At 43.1% G+C, this 19,912-nt stretch overlaps 1 protein-coding gene across 4 annotated transcripts in view; it reads right to left on the reverse strand.

Moving 5' to 3' along the window:
- cdc42bpab (CDC42 binding protein kinase alpha (DMPK-like) b) overlaps positions 1-19,912 on the reverse strand; it is a 74,050-nt gene that overhangs the window by 47,993 nt on the left and 6,145 nt on the right. For all 4 annotated transcript variants that reach the window (XM_080048053.1, XM_080048055.1, XM_080048054.1 and 1 more), the window contains exon 2: positions 1,705-1,796. In XM_080048053.1, the coding sequence (XP_079904179.1) occupies positions 1,705-1,796 (92 nt within the window). The remainder of the gene's footprint in view (positions 1-1,704; positions 1,797-19,912) is intronic.

Here is a 19,912-nt window from a genome sequence, read left to right on the forward strand (position 1 = left end):
AGGTGATAGTTGCTCCAAGTTTTCGTTAAAATCTCCAAAAAGTGATGCAAAAATCATACCCTTCAAATGTCCAGGAGGACTTCCCAACGTACACATTATATCCATGTTTGCTAGGTGAGGTAGTTGTTACTACTGCCATCCAACTGGAATATATTGAGACTTTGTGTAGGCTTGTTGGTTTGCAGCACCTCTCAGCTTTACAGAGCCTAGGCTGTGTGTATTTTTTTTCACTGCACACACACACACACACACACACACAGTATGGACTGGTAGAGGATCATGAGGAGATATTCACAGATTTTGACAACAAGTGTTATCGAAGAACGCTGACTAAGCCATATGTGACAGCTCGCAAGATTTTAAATGACAAAAACCTCACACTATTTCAACAGTTTCTGCTCTGCACCATAATGACAACTGAGCCACCTTCAAGTTGTTATTAATTTTCACAGTTCTGTTTTAAAGTAGCATTCACAAATACAACGCACACTCAGTGCTGCCATTGGACTACAACAATGGTCTCTCAAGCGAATTACATTTTTCAGTCGCAGCTGACTTGGTGAAAAACCTGTGGAATGTCACCCCAAGGTAGCACCATTCATTGACCAAATCGCTGAGCAAAACACGCCTGAAACAAAAACATGCAGACACATGACTCACACATGCACATACCAGCCCCGCAGTAGCTCAAACATGCACAGTAGTGTTTCTGCGGTGGCACTGCGGCTACATGGTGGTATAGGCAGGTGTGCGCCCAAATCTCTCTCCATCCATCTAAAACGTTCTTCATTTCTCTGTTTGTCTCCGCCTATCGGGAGTTTTTAAAAAGGAACTCAGGAATTCACTAACATGTTTGTGCAGATGTGGAGCAGCAGTTTCAGATATTCAATATTTGGGAAGCACACACATTTCACTTGTTATCATGAGCCCATATTTTCTGATAGTCTATTAAAGAGGTATGCGCTTATCAATGGTGAAACCTGCCAGCGTGAAGATTTTTTTTTAAGGACACCATGACATAATGCCAAGAGTCTCACTGCTGAGGACCACAATACCTGTCCCTCCAACATTCCCCAGGTTTGACATCATTACCTGAAACCCAGTGACAGAAGGATTTCAACACGCCTACAGGCACATATAAAAAGCAAAAAACTAAACAAACAAAAAGCATGTGAACACACACACTGGATGGTTTCACTGGCACTCTTATTCACTGAGAAGAAGTGTTCATCACGGGTTAAGGCTAAAGAAGAATTTTAAGGTTTTGTTCAAGCTGCAAGTAGAGTCATGCTCGTGCAGCCAGCGGACCAATACTACGCACTGCTGCTGGAATGCAGCAGAAAGTAATCCTCTATCAAACGCAACAACACTCGCCTTTTATAACTCGGGTATTAAGGTACAGATAATATCGCTCTTTTACTGACAGCTATTGTCTAGGGATCAAACTGCCTACATGATATGCTTTGAAGAACAGGATCCAGATTGTGATACATTTTCTTGTCAAAACCGACAAGCATTCAAAAAAGCCTACACTGCAGAGGATGTTTCTGTAAGAAAATGCCCCAAAAACTAACGTCAACACCTGTTTCTTGTACAAAGGAGAAAAAAGGGGAAAACCAAATTGCAGGTTCTTAACTGGTATGGTAATAGGTTGCTGCATGGTTAAGTTGAGTGTAAGGAAAAAAACCCAAAGGGGTATATTACCTCTCCGAAGGCTCCTCGTCCAATCACCTTGAGGATCTCAAAGTCTTCCTTGTGCAGGCGCATCTGCTTCACTTTGGAAGTGAAGGGTTTAGCTGTAGAGAGAAGGAAGGACAAATGTACGGTTAATTCAAATCAGCCTAAAGTAATATATATAAGAGGACATATGATTCATCGCCTCTTCCCGACTGAAAAAAGGTTCACTGATGGGTTGCAGAATAAAAATGTATTGCATAGAAAACTTTCAAAATGTAAATGCAATTCAATATCTGATTAACAACTATCATGACCAAAGGGTTTCCTGAGACATTTATAGAGGTCGGCCCTGCCTTTCTTGAAATAAATCACAACATATTTTGACATTTGTAGGACATAATATACAAACTGGCTTTTTAAAATTCAGGGGGAAAGGAGTAGTGGAGCAACTTCACACAGCAAAAGTCCTGTAGTTATTAGTTCTGTTTACACTGGCATATGGTGAAATCATTAATACCAACTTGAGAAGCTTCAGGAAAAAAGGGACAAACTGCCCAATCTGTCACAATCATGCTGCTGATGCATGAAGTAACTCTGATAATAACCAGTTCGACACATGTTTTACCCAATATAGCATCAGGTTGAAGTTAGCTTACAGTTCTTATTGACGTCTTTGACTTATCATTATGTATCATCCAATGGCTGTGATCAGATAGGAGATGGAAGTGGTTAGCAGACAGTGCTAACCACTTCCCTTAAAACCCCAAATATCTGGTAGTGTATACTTGAATAAACTTGTTCTGTTATCAAGGCCACGGGGAGGGTTCAGACCTTTTTTCTTTGGCAGGAACCCTAATTGAGGAAATGTACCCTTACCCTTTTCACCCAGATGTTTGTGCTAGTCATGTAGTAACCTGCTCGCTCGGGACACACAATATTTCATAAACTAATGAAAGGCTGTCACGCTAGTCTAAATACCCTTTATCAAAATGATAGTAGCAACCTGGACATCTGTATAGCACATCCCAGGGAAGCTCAATGATACAGCTAGCTATTGTTAAGGCCGTCAGTTATGGTTCCTGGTAGAAAAAGGACTGGGGAAAGATCTGTGAGGGTCGTCAGCGCTCTCTCACAAAGCTCGATAGATTTCCATCTATGGCCGACAAAGTGCAGCATTTCCCTCATTTGTGGAGAGCTATTCAAGCACTTCCTGGGTTTACATGATCCCAGCAGGCAAAGGAACATGGATTGGCTGCAAGTGCATCAAGGTCAGCATACCAGTTACACTGATACACTGATTTTTTTTTTTGATAACACAGGGGGAGTATAATACAAGAAAATAAAACAGCAGTACTTGTGCCTTTTAGCAGCAAGATTAGCCCAAGTTTAGCTTTAGTGGCATACAGACAAGCAAGCATTCACATAAAAACAAGCATCAATGTGTGTCTGTGTTGGATCTAGCTGACCACCAGCCAATCTACAATCCGTTACTGGCAAACTAAAGCATCACGCTTAACTCATCTGGCTGCCATGGCTTTACAGAAGCTCTTGTGATGAGGGAAAAGGACATTCTCCTGCTGTGATTGGCAAAAACAGATAAATACCTTAAAACCTAAATAGAAAAAAAAAACTAAATGGTCACTCACAGCCCAACAACCTTCTAGCTCTCACACTCCCTCGTGATTCGCCTGACAAGCTGGCCTGGCCTGGCCTGACCGGAGGCCAGAGGGAAAAGCTGGGACCGGTGCAGTGTGCCATGTCCTCACTGGCACGCATTAACTACAGACTACAGAGCAACACACACACGTCACATACACGAGCAACTTTGCCATCGCACTGAGTAAGGGTGGGAAAACCTGAAGTTCGGAAAATACTCTGTCATTTCAATTTCCTTCGGACGAGTTACATGCAAATAGACCAGTAATGTCATATCATAACTATGTCTTAACAGCGGGCCAATCAAACCTGTCCAGTTTGATGTTTCTCCAGAACATCACCACAGATCTGCAAGGACTATGTGACAAACAAACAAGTGAATTGATCTTTTCTCAAGTGTTCTTGTGCATCGTTGCTTTCCTTTCTTCATGCATTATCCAACAGCTCAACGGTAAAATGTCAGACATAAATACATTGCCTAGGACAGATAGATGAAACATAGCATGCTGACCTGGAAAGAACCAAAGATTTACTGCTAGAAAAACAACCCACTACATCCAAGGAATCTTGGAGAGATCGTCTTCCAGAGGGAAATGTGTCAACATGCCGTCGTTACATTTTACACTCACATACTGTGATTCAGGGCAGGCTGACCGCAGATTAACTACCAAAGGAGCTGGCAAACAAATGCATTAAGCAACTAGTCAAATGTACCACCATTTGGCTCAGTGCCGGTGGTCATTTCCAATGAACATCCAAATCTTTTCAACTGTATCTCTGCCAGAGCTTCTTATTTTAGCCCCGCATCGCTAACCTGACATGACCTGTTTGTCAGATACAAATACAATGAAGCAACAAAATCCCTTCAGATTCATGTTAATTTATGTATTATAGCCACAACTATGCAGAGGTAGCAAAAGATTAAGCAAGACATGAAATCTATTTAATACAGCTGTTGCTTCATGTAGGATTCTCCTCAGATTTCATTTACATAGCTTAAGAGTCAAGAGCCAAACTTTGTATTCAAGGTCTTGGCTGTGCATTCATTGTTTATAACTGGATTCTCTTACATTTTATTTCAGCTAATATGTATATAAAAAAAGGAAAATTCATGAAAATGATTCGATATGTGGTACAAAGGAGTATATGTTTCTTCTCAGAAAAGTAATCATTAAGAAAAATGAGAGGAACACATTCATCATGATTCTGTTTATACTGTATGTCTTCCATGCCAAAGGCCAGTAATGTAGGGAAGAAAACTAGGCCGTCTCTTGCTATTGTCTATCTTGCCTCATCGTCCTTTTTCCTTGCTCTAAACTTATCTGACGTGGTAGGGGTTGGTCACTATACTAATAGGTTAAAGGATAAAGTCTAATTTTCATGTATAGTTTAACTTGTAAATTGTAAAAGTCAGAGCTAACGGGGTGGCAGGCCAGAGAGAGTCAGGCTAGTGGAGAGAGAGAGGGGGAAAACACTGATTAGTAGCTGTGTGCTGACTCAGGGGCTCCACTAAACCAGCCACATGAGAAATGTCTTTCATCTCCGAGCCAGGAGCCCACAAGCCCTGCCCACAACAAAGCACACATACAAACATAAACGCATACAAATATGTGCAAACACACATAACAGAAAGCGTTATCTAATTCCGTACATCAACATTTGACATATAAATTGGTGACAAATGTCTCGCTCTTGCTTAGGTGGAAATACCACAGCCAAAAGGATTACATAAATTACTTTTCTGGAGAGGAAAAAAAAAAAATCATTGGCCATCACTTCAACAGCAGGTGGTTTATTGAAGCACAAGGCAGCTATTAACCTGTTATTCTGGCCTGTAATTTATAAATGGAATTCAATTGTGTGCAAGTGTTTTGGAAATACTCTAGGCCCATATGTCAGTATGCAGGGTCAACAATATAAAACACCCCGACTCAAACAAGAACTGCTTGTCCTCACTACGCTCACCCACACTTACCCCGGGATCAATCTTGTCTGTACTTTTCCTGTAGCACACTTGGATTCACAGCGACATGCTGCATACCTTTTTACAATAGAGGAAAACATACCACACAGTTTTCTCATCCATCTTTACTCACGGGCAAAATATACAGTCAGACCTAAACATAGCAACTGTTGCTATGCCGAGGTGGGGTAGGTAGGAAGCCCTGGCAACTCTCGGGAAGGTGACTATCCGAGTTTAAGTATGACTGGAGCCCTTTGTTTTGGGAGGGTTTTGCAATGTGTGGGGCAAAAGAGCCAAGATCGGAAAAAGATGACAAGTCAGTCCCAATAATGTGCAGACCAATGTGCAGCAACCCAAACGCATTAGAGGATATTCTCGCATACTGCACACATGTTCAGTACAAGGCCTTAGGATGCAGTGAAACTGGAAAAACACGAGTGACGCCTCCTAATCCCACATAGCCAGACTGGTTTAGTCCAAAATGCTGAGTGCTTATCAGGCCCATCTTGCTACATACCGACAAGAGAAGTGGAGACTGAGAGGCATTTTTTGAGTCAAATTTGGTAACTACAGGCAAGTGTGTTCACTTAGCAGCCGGCCCACAAATGATATGCTCGGGGCCTCCGCCTGGACCTCTTCCATGCTCCATGTCCCCAGGGTGTGTTCACGTGAAATTTGTCAGCGTGTCATGAGTGAAGCAAGTATTACAATGACTGTTACACATGCATGGTTTCTGTGTGTGACTCAACTCTGGGTGTAACTGCATTCATGTTTATATTTTTTTTAAAACAGCAACTTAAATACAATATCACTTATCAATTCCTTACACCTAGTAAAATTGTGTCATTTTTTCCCCATTGTTTTCATTTTAGGGTAGTAAAAATCCTAAAGAAACGTTTCAAAGTATTGCACTGCTTCGCAAGTATGCTAACTGTTGTGTGTGTGCTTCATTTTCTGTGTTCTTAAGTGCAAAATGGCACACCCGCCACTTCAGTCAGTATTTCAGGAAAACAAACATATACAGTGACTGGATGCATGCAGTCTGTCTGATACTTTCCCACAGTCCCAGGGCCCATGTGTATGACACACTGCAGAGAGAACTGAACAGTCCAAGTCCCCGTGCAGTGGAGGCTTTGTGGATGCTCCAGGGCATCTCAATGTTTTCCCCACAAACTAAAGAAACTTGGAAATGTAACTTCAGGATTACTCGAGCAAATCAAGCACAGGGGTAATCTTCAAAAACAACCTTTCTCTAAACTGGGGTGCCTGCTGTGTGTGTGTGTCTTATTACTGTGTGTGTACGTTAAAGAGGAGTTGTTTGTGTTGGGTTTAGAGCTTAGTTTTTGCCCTTCCCACAATAGTGAGTGAAACAGTAACAGACTGTGAACAAACCAGTGAGGAAAATTAAAGAGGGGAACTAAACAGAGCATCAGGGAAAGAATGACCCTGCTAAAGAGGATTACAGAGGTTGGTTGATAGATCATTACATCAAATAGACACATTAACACTCTAATTTTAACTGAAATATGGATGGCACTTATTGCACTGCAGAGCCAGGCAGTCATTTAGGAGAGCAGCGCCTCAGTACTAGGTGGAAGAAAGCACAGTAAAGTTCAGTAAGAAAAGGATACAATTTTGACCAGCTTTACTGCAGCTATGGGCTTTGCGATAAAACGACCACAATTTCCTCGATAGAAATAATGTAATAAATGTCTGATAAAAGTTTGATTTGATTAAACTACCAGAGGAGGGCTGCGCTGATGCACCTTAACTGCAAAAATTGAAAACAAACAATGATATGACCTATAGCCTATATTATCGTAGTAAACTAATTATTGACATCGGCTGTTATGACCATTTTTAATGTGATAATATGTTTGCCCATGTCGCATAGGCCTAATTTAAGATGAATCATCAAAATATGGTCCCAGTACTGATCATGGGGACTGGCAAGAGACATACCTTATTATTGCTATATGTTGGAAACTGTTCTACTATAGATACAATCCCACTCTTTTCGCTGTTAGCTTTATAGGTTTGAAAGTTGAATACTGGCTGCTGACTACTTTCAGCACTTCAGGAACCAGCTCAAATTCAGGAATACAACATTAACTGACATTAGAGGGAAAGAGGACAATTGTGGGATAAAAACAATGAAAGAGAGAGAGAGAAACCATGAGAAAGAGGGACAGAAGACAGAAGAATGTAAAAAGCAATCAAGTTGAGCTCGTGGGAGAAAGTGGGGCCTGTGTGTGCAGTGAGAGACAGGGGCCAGGCAGCAGCTGAGCCAGTTACAGTAAGTGTCCAACCCTTACACCCGCACTGTGCTCCAACCCCAACCCCAATTCCAGAGTGGGACGGAGGGACATCTGGAAGCCATAACGGGGATTATTTACAACCGCAGTGAGGTAACGACACAAAAATGCCGCTCGCAGCGGAGACAGGGGAGATGGAAAGAGAAAAAGAGAAAAGGCTTTTCCAGGATATGACATGAAGAGAGGGAGAATAACAGAAGAGGAAGAGAGACCCACGGATGGCCTTCCCTTCCCAGGACCACTGGAGGGGGAGAACTCATCACACCTCATAAGCAGGCTGGGAGTTTTTCTAGACTGTGTAAACCTTTGCTGAAGAAATACTCTGCATCATAAAAAGCAGCAAATGATAGGTCTGAATAACTATGGCCTATGTTCCTGCCAGGGTCATAAATGGCCAGTCGTGGCTATGGGTTGGATATTTTCTGCTTTAGTGTGACGGCCAATGAATGCATCTGATGAGACATTTACTGATCAAAACTAAGTCCATTAGCTTTCACTTTTCCAAGTAAAATAGATGTGCCCGTTTGAGGTTAACTGGGAAGTCACATCGTTCACTGCCTATTCCTTAACAATGCTCCTGGAGGTAACAGAAGGCCTTGTAACCTTCTGATTCAAAATGGCTGCTTGTGTGACATTTCAGTGCCACTGTGTCAGCAGATACCCCCAAGCCAGCTCAAGCTGGGCCCACTGTCTCCTCTGTCCCTTGCTATAGCCAGATCTGCAGCTTTATTCAGACCATCATTCCAATCCTGACACCGAGTGAAATTGATCCAGGGCTTATAACAATCGATTAAGACTACTTAGCTGCTAAATAAAGGCATTATAAGTATTAATTTTCCATTTTTAGAAGAAACAAATAGCTATATTAGAAACTGTTCCAGACCCGCAGTGCCTTTGATGCCCTGGCAGTAACAGTTGCCTTATTACAAAACGACTTCCTCTGTAAATAAGGCAAAATAAATATGACTAAGTGAGGCCTGAATAAATAGCACTTTAAGGTCATCAAAGGAAATATTAAACCTGTGTATATCTAATAATCTAGCCCTTAAAAGGGAAAGTGACTCAGTGCCAGAGGCACTTCAAAAACACAGTTCAACTGCAAGTAGCTTAAAAACATACAGCAAATTATCTCAATTACAAATGGAAATAGAAGCAGGCCCATTTATGTCACAGCCAGAGGTTCTCCTGACAGATGTGTGTAGGGAACCACGACTAACCCCAATAAAAGCTTTTTCCGTGTCTCGCTCTCATATGACGTGCACAGCTGTCTGATCCCAACAGGCAACGCCAAGGGGCACCGACAGCACCCCAACACACACTTTGCCATATATGATGCATGTCAGCTATCAGAGAGGTGGGGGTACACCATTAAATCATTGATAGGCACAAGCAAATCATAAAGGGGCAAATGGGGAATCACTTACATAGCACGTAAACATGCCTCGGAGCATTAAATTGCATTTAATGCTAGGCTGCACTCCAGTGACACCAGAATTCCCAATGCTGTCTGTCTGCAATAACCCTCCCCGCCCCCTTCACTCCACCACAGCCAACCTCAATGCCATATTCCTTTCACTGACATTCCTGCCATTTCCCTCTCTTTCCATCCTTTCATCTCTTTTCCTACGTTTCCTTCTGGGTTCTCCAGTTTGACCACTCAGACCCTTCTCTCTCTCTCCCCGTAGTCTTGTTCTTGTCTTTTCCCCCATTGCTTCAGTATGTCTTTCTTGTCCTGTCAGACTAATAAGAAGGCACGGATGGTCAGGCCTTAAACTAAACAATCTGTGCCCCACGACATTCAACACACTAACAGGATGTTCCCAAAATGTTAAGAAACCACACACACCAAAGGAGGGAGGCAGAGCTGGACAAAACAATAGATCAGATCTAGTGTGTGTAACCGTGCTGTTGTGAGCATACACCCAGGCCGGCAACGTGAGAAAACTGCCTTGGAGGGGCTGGACTCCATCAGTTTCTGAAGTCTGTACAGGAAGTGTTCCCAGTGCTTCAAAGAATTCTCCAAGCCCACACACCGACCTGATCAACCCACATCGCAAACAAGGTGATTTACACAATTCTGTGTCAACACAGCCTCCTGATACCATCTGCAGATAAAAAGAAAATATGAAAGGAGCCTGCCGGGCCATGTTACCCAGTTGCCTGGGTTCCCTAACTGTCTGCTGCCCTGGTGGTGGTAGAGCACCAGGTGCTGCATTGTTCCTATGTTGGGTATTGATAGTAACAGAACGATGTCTGGGATAAGACAGCAGGATGTCCAGATAAAGATAGTGCCACACAATTCAAGTCACACAGATCGTCCTGATTAAATAACCATACATTTATGATTAATCGAGACACAAATGATAGAATTGTGGAAAAAGGTAATCGTCATTATTTGCCATATTAGGATCTTATGTCAGCATCTGCAACACTATCCCATTCAGTTTCTATGGACATGTAGGTTGGTGAGCTACATCTCCTGTTTTTGAATTGTGAAGTACTACTTTGCAAAATGCATATTAGGGAGTCGGGACTCTTTAGTTGGGATCAGTTCAGCTGGATAACCATTATGCATTGTACCTGTCCAAGTGGCAAACATGTTAAACTGAAGGCAATGTCAGCCTAGATGATAAACAGGAATGTTTATTATTGAAATTAGTAAAGTGAGCGGAAACATTTAATCAATGTAGAAAAACCTGAGATATTTGAGATACTATTTTTATAAAAAGTCCTGATTGCAATATTCAGTGAAATTTATAACATGGATTTTGGAACTCGTTGCAGGCTCTCGGGGTGGCCACCTGAGAAACAGACAGTGACAGCTGGAAGAATCTTCTGTCTTTTTACTACCAGCAGAAACACCCCTCAATCCCAAGAACAAATGGCTCCATGGCAGCCCCAGAGTGCGCTCACATGGCCAGAGCTCCCACATCAGCCTGAAAGGAAAAACCCTACAGTGTGGCATTACAAGAGCCAGAACTAGGAATACCAGGCATGAGCTGTGGGAATGTTCAGCAACGCAGACCATATTTTCCAATACCGAATGAGTAAACATCTGGGTTGGCACAGTGCGCATACAAGAATGTAGCCATACTGTGGCACCTCGTCAACTTCAAGCAGCACCTTGTACATTTCGAGATCGGTCACGTGAAAGTCAACAATTACTGAAGACAAAAGTTAAGACTTTACTGCCAGTGGTGTTCCAGCAACAACATGTCACAATATCTTGACAGAAAAATCTGCACAAGTTTTCTACTGCCTTTTCTGGGCTCATCCTTCCTCCGATTTTTTTTTCCTCTCTGGATGTCGGCACTTGTGGAAAATTAGGGGGGTTGTTAATATGCTACGGCCCTCTGTGGCTCGACTGGTACAGCCCAGCACTGACAATGCACCATTTAAGGGTTTGATTCCCATTGGGACCATCCAGACTATAAACGGATCCACCCAAATGAAAGAAAGCTTCCACTAGGCTTTCAAGAAGACATTTAAAGCAACACCAAAGTGGATAGTAATAATAAGGACATTTAAAACGGATGGAGTTGTGAGAAGAAAGAAAATCCTGCTTCAGAAAACACTCAGATGTCCGTGACAGGAAAACTACACTGTCTACTTATACGCCCGCAAAGGTAAACTATCACACAGTGTCACGCATACCCACCTCCCCCCACCACTGTCACTGGATAAAAACAACCTGAGTGCTTTACGGGTGACCCAGGTATTTTCTATTCAACGTTGAGATGCGTCGGGCTGCGGGCTACCGGTGGCGAGAGTTGTCACGATGGAGGTAACCCAATATCTCTTTCATTCTCTGGGAAACCTGCTCGGCTAGGTGAGCTCACGATGGGGTTGACAGGAAGGACCTGAAGCTATGGCCGTAGAGGAGACAATGATAGACAGAAATCCTGGCCAAGACTACATGGTTGCAAGGTGAATACTTAAATGAGCACTGATTAATGCATGAATGCAGTTCTAATTATTTTTTTGTAATTAAATTTGCCCTGAAGTCCTATTATGGTACACCTCAATTACCCACCAATGTGTAATGAATCACAAACAATTACATTCCAAGTTAGCCCCTGATGTAGATTGTATGGTGCATCAACATTTATACAACACTGAAAGAAATGTTGAACCATCGTGGGGTGCTGCCATTAATCTTTATACGGAATTAGTAGCCTGTAAAATGCATCCAAGCCTTGCTATCCATGCCAGAAGGCGACGTGTGTGTGCACTGACAGTGAGGTTACAAGACTGTCAACAAAAGGCAAATACTATAAGCAATAGCAGTTAATGCTACTTCAAACTAGCCAAACTCTTCCAAGCAACCGAAGCCATATGATGTAGGAGGACACCGAGTCAGGAAAAATCTAAAATAATAATGGGGAATTCATTTGTTCATAGTCACACTTATGATGAAAACAAAACAATTACAAATGTATCTCTATTGTTTTGGTGCAGTTAGATATCTTATCAACTCATCGTTATATTATATAGGTGGTGGCATCTGCCTTTACAGAAGAATAAGGGGCGTGCTGTCAAGTTAACCGACCATGAAATCTGGAGAAAACCACTAAATAAAATTACCATTTGCTGCTCCCAAAATAAATGAATGGGACTGAAGTGCGGCCATACACAACAGACAATTTCTAGGCCACAGCCAGTCCCCGTCGCTGCAACAGAGACTAGCATAGCTTCTAATTATAACCTCCAGAATAAAGGTGTCAGTGCTGGGGGCTTGTAACCAAAAGCATCCTGAAAAATATGTATCTGGCAACATCTGGACGTGTGAGAACGGGTCACCCATTCAGAGCATGTGGCCGCTGGAGAAAAAAACAAATGATTTTCTAAAATGAAGATAGAGTTATAGGGCTTGGTTACATAGCTGATAGATAGGCAGAGATCAGATCAGGGTACGGCTCTTCTTCATGTTGTTATCAACGCGAAACAATCCAAGATAAGAAGAGAAGATATACTCAAACTGACATGGCACTACATCAATACGTTTTCATTTCATTCAGTTAACTGGCCAAGAGTTAACCTGTCAGGGAAAAACTCACGCCTGATCCATTTAGGACTTCTCCATGAGCTCAGGCCCAACAGGGTGTAAGCTGTGGCCGTGCAGTAGCAGTCACACACACACACACACCTAGATAACAGTTATGAGACTAGTGACCTCACTGATAAGCAGATTGACTCAGCGTGGGAGGCTACAGCGGGACAGGCCCTTGTTTTGACGAGGACGTGAGCCGTTTAGGTGATCACACACTGACTCTCTCAGCAGGCTGATAGACTACAGCCTGACCTGTAACTGTGTCTGCTGACAGTGGTGCACTGGACATAATGGAGAGTCCAACCAATCGCCGATGACAAGCCTCTAAAACCAGTGACTTCACAACCGAACCTCTCATACTTTCCTATATTGCTGGATGGATCAGTGAGCAGAAAGAGGAGTACGGGTCAGGAGGACTATAACTCAGAGCATCACTGAGGGTGGGCCTTCCAATTTACTCTGGTAGAAAATAGTGTGAAACCGAAATGTCTGGCCAAACCCATTAAACGTCTAAAATTAGAAACAATGAAAAAGGCACCTCTATCCAGAACTGTCTGAATGACAAGGATCTTGCCTTTCTGGCCAATTCACCATTCTCTAAACCCCTACCCTGAACAGTGATTGTGCAATAATAGCATAGCAACAGTAACAAAGCATAGCCGGTCAGGCCTCCACATGATGCAGCGGTATGTATGGGGGCTGTAGTAAAAGCAGCATTCTGCATTATAACACTTTGGACGTTTTTGATGTTTTTTTTCCTTCTAAAATGTCAAAATCCTAAATCACTAGAACATAAATGTAAGGAATGTGGTGTAATTAAAAACAAGTGCATTAATTACTAAACACTTGGTGGTAGGGCTGTGATACACACTCAAGCTTGTAAGTGCTGAGCTAAGCTATTTGTCGACCTTGGGGAATAGCATTATAATAATAAATGGAAGTGCATAATTTACGGTATTTCCCGTTAATTCTTATCAGACAAGCACAGGGAAACAGATTTGCACCAAAAAGGCATTTTGAAAACAGATGGGAACACAACAAAGCAATTAAGGTTAAGCATCTAGCTACAGGGGCTAAAGCATGTAGAGCATATGGAAACTAATTATTGCCTAACATCAGCAAATTAAGTGTTTGTGAGAAAACACTATTTTATTTAACCTTAAGTATGAGACAATTCAACAGTTTATTAATGAAAGATTTTTGAGCAATCTGTAAGAAAGAAGGGCGAAAAAATGAGTGTGCAGTTTGGTGTGTGTGTGTGTGAGTCATTACCAAAGGGTAGTGCTTTGCGCAAATAATTATAATGTAATTGGATACCAAAAAGCTGTGATATACAGTATATCACACATTTCTTTATGGCAGAATAACGACTACATGTAGCATTAGCTTTTTTTAAAGAAATTATGCGGTGCTAAATTGATGGGGGAAAAAATTGGATTTGGGGGCAATGAAATGTACTCATCAACATTGTGTCAAATTGTTGTGTCTGTGTCGTGACCTTCTGCACTGGGAGGAAACAAGAGTGAGGCAGCTCTCTATACATAGAGGTGAATAACAGACGACTCAATGGAAGACAATTGAGATGACAATCTCAGCGACCGCAGGATTTCCTCAACCAGAAACGTCTCAAGAGGGAAAGAAAGGAGAGAGACAGGCTAGTGCTAGTGCTAGTGGTGTGCTGAAAGTTACTCAAGAACTTTTCAAAAAGTCACTCATTCAGTTGTGACTAAAATCAGTCACAAACTAACTCTCACACACTTCCCCCACAAGCCACAAAACCCCATTCAAAACCAATACCACAAAACCACTAAATCACTTTCAGAATGTACCGACGCTGAGGAGGAAACATGCTCACGAGTGAATGTGTAAACAAGATTGCCAGACACCTCACAACGGCTTCATTTTATCACGGAGAATCTAGCCAGACAACGGAGTGGTTCAGGCCTGTGCTGAAGGATTGAGAGACGATTGCATGTGAGACCCACTGGCGTGAATGAGCGCCATTCAGGTGGAAGATGGGCGAATGGTGCTGACAAACTGCCCGTCCGTCTACAATTATTTGAGTCATGCGTCTCCACTATAAAGACAGGGAGGTCAGAACGGTGAGTACAGAGCACGCGAGCGAATGCAGCAGTGTGGATGTATAGATGGGTCTTAAAATAGATCAGGTCACCGTCAAATTCGCCACCGCACCACCAGCCAAGGTCATAACTCTATCGGTGTCAGCTAGTGCAAGCAGCTTTAAGGCACGGGAACAAAGAGTACAACAGATAGATGGACTGACTTCAAATGACATCTTCCTCAGCCAACAGTGTGGGCTCATCTAATCTATTTGAACTATTTCCATTTTTCCACATATCTCTCTTACACTCTATACGCCTAATTTATCACATCACCCCTCTCATTATCTAATTAAGATGGTCCATCAAAAATGCTATAAAATACAAGCTTTATTGCTATGTTTCCGGAGAGGTTTTAGCAATAAGGGTGAGGAAAAATATGTACCTTTGTACACAAGGAAACCAGAAAGGGCCTGTGATGGTTGATTCTAAAATGACATAACGTGTAAAAAATATAGAGTGCAACATAGCGTGGTAAATAAACAAGTCCCAACAAGCAAACAGGAGCTTTTAGTGATGTTGTAAAGTTTATATTTGGACTTGCTCCCCTTGACTACAAGTGTTTGAGCTAAGCTAACCTGGATGAGAGACTTGTGCCCATTTCTATATCAAAAAAGCACTGACAGCAGGAATGGTTTCTGTCGCCTCATCTAGAGCCAGAGAGCGAAGTAAAAAGCTAAAAAATTGAAAATGTTGAACTATTCCTTTAAGGCGAGCATTCATGACACGCTTTCTTGTAATTTCCCACTCGTGATACTGGAACGCGGTCAACTCAGATGTGACATCACTCACTGTTCTGTCCTCTCGACTTCCAATGTAAAAGGAAAGCAGTATTATTTAGCCTGAACCAACTCAAAAGGGCAAATGCATGTCCTTTTCATTGGGCATGAAGTTCCCTTCCCAAGTATGACGGCATGAGGTAGAGCATCAGAGACTGTGCGTGAGTGCATGGATGCAGCAGACGAGCTGTATTAGTGATGCAGCTCAGCTCTTTGCTGCTGAATGGACCGACTGCACTGTCTGATCCACTCAGCCTGTAAACGGTGCCTCTTTTGCACAAAGTATACGCATGCAAACATACACCCCCCCACAAAAAAAAGGACAAGTATGTATGTGCACCCCCACACACATGTACAATAGTACTGGTACAACAACATGCCCTACACAGACACACACTAGCACAACAGCCCCGGCTTCTCTGTCACTAGGCAAAGCTCGGCTACAGCAGTCTGGGAGGAGGGAGGGGGAGGGGACAGCGCAAACAGCGGTTTTAAGGGAGGGAGAGAGACAGAGGAAAGGAAAGGAAAAGAAAGAGTTAATATTGATAAAAAAAGAGGGCAAAATTATCAACAAGAGGTTTGCAGCATTACAGGCTGTATAAGAGCAATCATTTGGTGAATGTAGGAGATGAAAACGTGACACGGACCTAAACAATGACAGCAAAAGACATAGCAGGAGCACACACACAGACAGACAGACAGACAGACAGACAGACAGACTGACTGACAGACTGACAGACTGACAGACTGACAGACAGACAGGGAGAGAAAGAGAGAGAATGGGGTTGGTTGGCACCGGTGGACAAAGAGGTCGGCCTAAACAGCTGCTGTTCTCCCTAACATTGCACCTCTGCTCCAAATTCCACAGGCAGCCAGGCTATGAGGGGCTGGGGCCTGAGTCAGCGCTTTTCACTCACACAGCTGAGCCCTCTGCTCAAAGCAGCCAGCCAGCGGATGCACTAGCTACGGCGCGCGTGGAGGGACAGAAAACATCCACCAAAGTTGAGCTTTCAAATGAATGTTTAAATTTTTTTTATGAAAAGCATTTTAGAGACCATAGAGTTGATTGGGTAAAGGTGACACAGCGTTGTGACGCAAAATCAAACAATGCGCCAAATTGTGCATCTCAGTGAGGAAGGGGTCAAGTCAAATTGCAGATAGAAGCATGAGCTATTTAAATGAGCCAAGAACAACGTCCCTATCGACTAAACTCTGAGTGTCAGAGGAACATCCTGTGAGGGGGGAGGAGAGGGTGACCTGGAGGAGATTGATTCCAAACGGCACACACGCATCAGTTTTGTTCCATGTTAATTATGAACGTGTACCTTGACATGGTTCCTGAGGAAGAAAATGTATTATACATTCTATCACTTAAAACACAAGATTTTCCTTTAACCTGCTGCATCAATAAATATGGAATATGGAATTCCATACAGTTTTGTCAACTAAATAAGGAAGCAATGTCTGTGTTATGCCTTTTTTTCCACTGTCAATTGAGTTGCCTTCCGCTTATGTCTTGTTTAGTGAGACCGGCATGCTTACACTTCCCTTCACTGACACACACACCCAATTCAGGGAGAATAGGAAGAGGCCAAACTATGAAAGCAAGTGCCATTTGGCTGTGTGACCGTTCCGGCTGAACGGTCGGAGGGGGCGAGCAGCTTTTCCAAATTCACCCTTTGACAAGATATTCTTTTTAAATCTGGTGAGAAAACAATGTTGCTCTGTCCGTGCAGTATTTAGTGTGTAAATGTGTGTTTGTTGCTCACTGGTGTAGACTTAGCGGACAGACAAAAAGAAGGACTTGCTAATTGCTCCTATGCACTGAAGAGTCATTACAGGGGGAGCAGACCAAAATGTTTCCTTCAGTTCGTACGGCACACTTAAATGATTAAAAGTGTTAGAAGTAGCACTTCAGCCTCTTGTAATTTCCCAGAAATCAAACTCATCTTGCATGCAGCTCATGCCAGGCGCTTGACATCACTAGTAATTACTCCAGCAAAAGCACTGGTTCAGGCTATAGTCATATGGACACAGATGAGTGTGTACTGAATACAAGTCATACCGTTTTCTGACAAGCCAGAATTATGACAAGTTATGCGTATTTGGGTACATGGTGTGTACTTCATGCTAAATTAAAATAATTTTAAAAAGCAGCACCGACATTATTAAGAGACATTATAAAGAGCCAAAAACGGCCAGCTGTGCGATTTTGCTAAGAGGTCAGACAAATCCTGCCAACAGGCACTACTGCCCGGGGGAATGACAGGAGACAAAAAGCTAGAGATGGAAGGATGAGAAGAAGTGAAGGTGAAGAAAAGAGGAGAGGGAAAGGGGGAGGAGAGGCCATTTGAAGTCAGATCCCGGGGGGTCCTGAGAGGCTGGCTAATGACCCTGCGCTAGTGTGTCCTCTGGGAGACGCAGAAAGGAAGCCCACCCTTCCCCTGACACTTTCTGATGACACATCACAATTAGCAGCATGCATTTCTCTGCCTACAAAGCTCTCAGACAGATTGCCTTAGTGCTTTTTATGAAGGCCATCGGTGAAGTGCCCAGCTGCTGAAAATGCCATGCAATCCAAGCGTTACACTGGTAAAGGTCCGGGTGATCCTCGGCATGGACTGTAGCAAGGCCATCTTTGCTGCCACAGAAGGACTGATCTCTCATTGAATTAACCATACCCCGTAATTAGTGGTGCAACGGATCCCAATTGACCCATGATCCATACAGATCACCCCTCACATCTCAGCAAGCATGTGTACCAGAGATTTGCTTTGCAATCAATCGGAGATGCTCTCGCATGAGTCGGGCGCGGCTGCCGGTGGACGCCTTGTCTCCGTGCTGACCGTGTTACGCGTGCAACCGGACTGCTCTATCGAGGGCTTGAGGGGATTGTCTTCTGGGTTTGGGTGGGTGGGCTCGGGCTTCACCTTATCCCGTGGTGCGGTACCCAGCTCCAACCCAGAATGACATGATCCGAACAGTGAATTGTTGCACCCCAATGTTGGTGGTTCTTAAATGTAATGAAAAAAAAGTATTAAATTGTTCTAGCCCTCTCCTTTACCAGGCTATACCCAACAGAGCAGACTAATCTCAGTGACACTTGGAATCACTGTAAGTTAAGAGTCCGTATCTATGCTCTGCAGCACAGCGTTTCAGATACCCGACTTTATGGAAGTGCAATTCTAAAATCGCCCCTTTTAAAACGGGTAGTCTACAAAGCACACTGATGTGCAAGTTATTCCTCATAATAACTAGGCAGTAACATTTATTTTGCTCATGCTGCGGCAATGCATTCAAAAAGTTGCCAACGTTTCAGATATACTTCTCTCAATTCATTACTTTTACTAGGTTTTTTCTTATTTTTTTTTATATATATTTTTTGGGCATTTTTATGCTTTATTGATCGTGCAGAGAGACAGAAGTGAAATAGGGGAGTGACATGCAGAGAACGGTCGCGGGCGGGAATCGAACCCGGGTCTGCTGCTGGGCCCGGCCCGGGGGGGGGACGCCCTACCAACTGAGCTAAGGGCGCCCCCGGTTTTTTCTTCTTTTGATAGTTTGGCGTTAAATGTTGCTGGGTTCATTTACATTAAGTGAAATGTGAAGGGCAAAAAAGAGCATAATAAAGTAGATGTGGCTGCTGGACTGCTCCCTTTGGGATACTAAACTCTGAAAAGACACAAGGAGAGAATCTACATGGGCCCCTCTGATAGGTCTGATTGTACACTCTGGACAAAGAAAAGGCTGCGAGTATGTATGTGTGTGTGTGTGTTTGTTTCCTGAAGAGAGGGAGAAATAAACTGTGTGCATGTGTGAAAGAGAAACAGAAAGCCTCAAAGAGCTTATTAGTGTTACAGTGGTCAAACAGACTGTAGGTGAGTCGGTGTGAAGAAGGGATCCACCAGCCGGGGCAGGAAACACGCTTGTGACCTTGCGCCTTCCCAACGACACCAAAATAATGGACCCAAGTGAGCCACAGAGTACACAATGACACAATGACATACAGCTGTCCCACTTCCTGGTATGACATCATGTGCCCGTTGGGTTGGGACTAGCTCACTGGGTCTTTGTGGTTCCTTCCTGTTCTCTGTGCCCGCAGTTACCACCAGACAGCCAGGCAGGAAATGGCAGAACGAACCATGGGCCTGACAACAAGGATGTCCTGATAGAGTCCAGCCCATTCGGGATTTTAAAAGGCCCCACCGCAAATATTGACATCCGGGATATAAATGATACTGATTATTGATTACTCTAGTGACTTGGCGCAGATTGCCAGCATATTTTCCTAGCATCAGTCACATTTAAGTTTAAATCTATAAATTGTGACATTCAAATATTTTATCCCCCAT

This window comes from Ammodytes marinus (assembly GCF_949987685.1).
Source record: "Ammodytes marinus genome assembly, chromosome: 19".
NCBI lineage: Eukaryota > Metazoa > Chordata > Actinopteri > Uranoscopiformes > Ammodytidae > Ammodytes > Ammodytes marinus.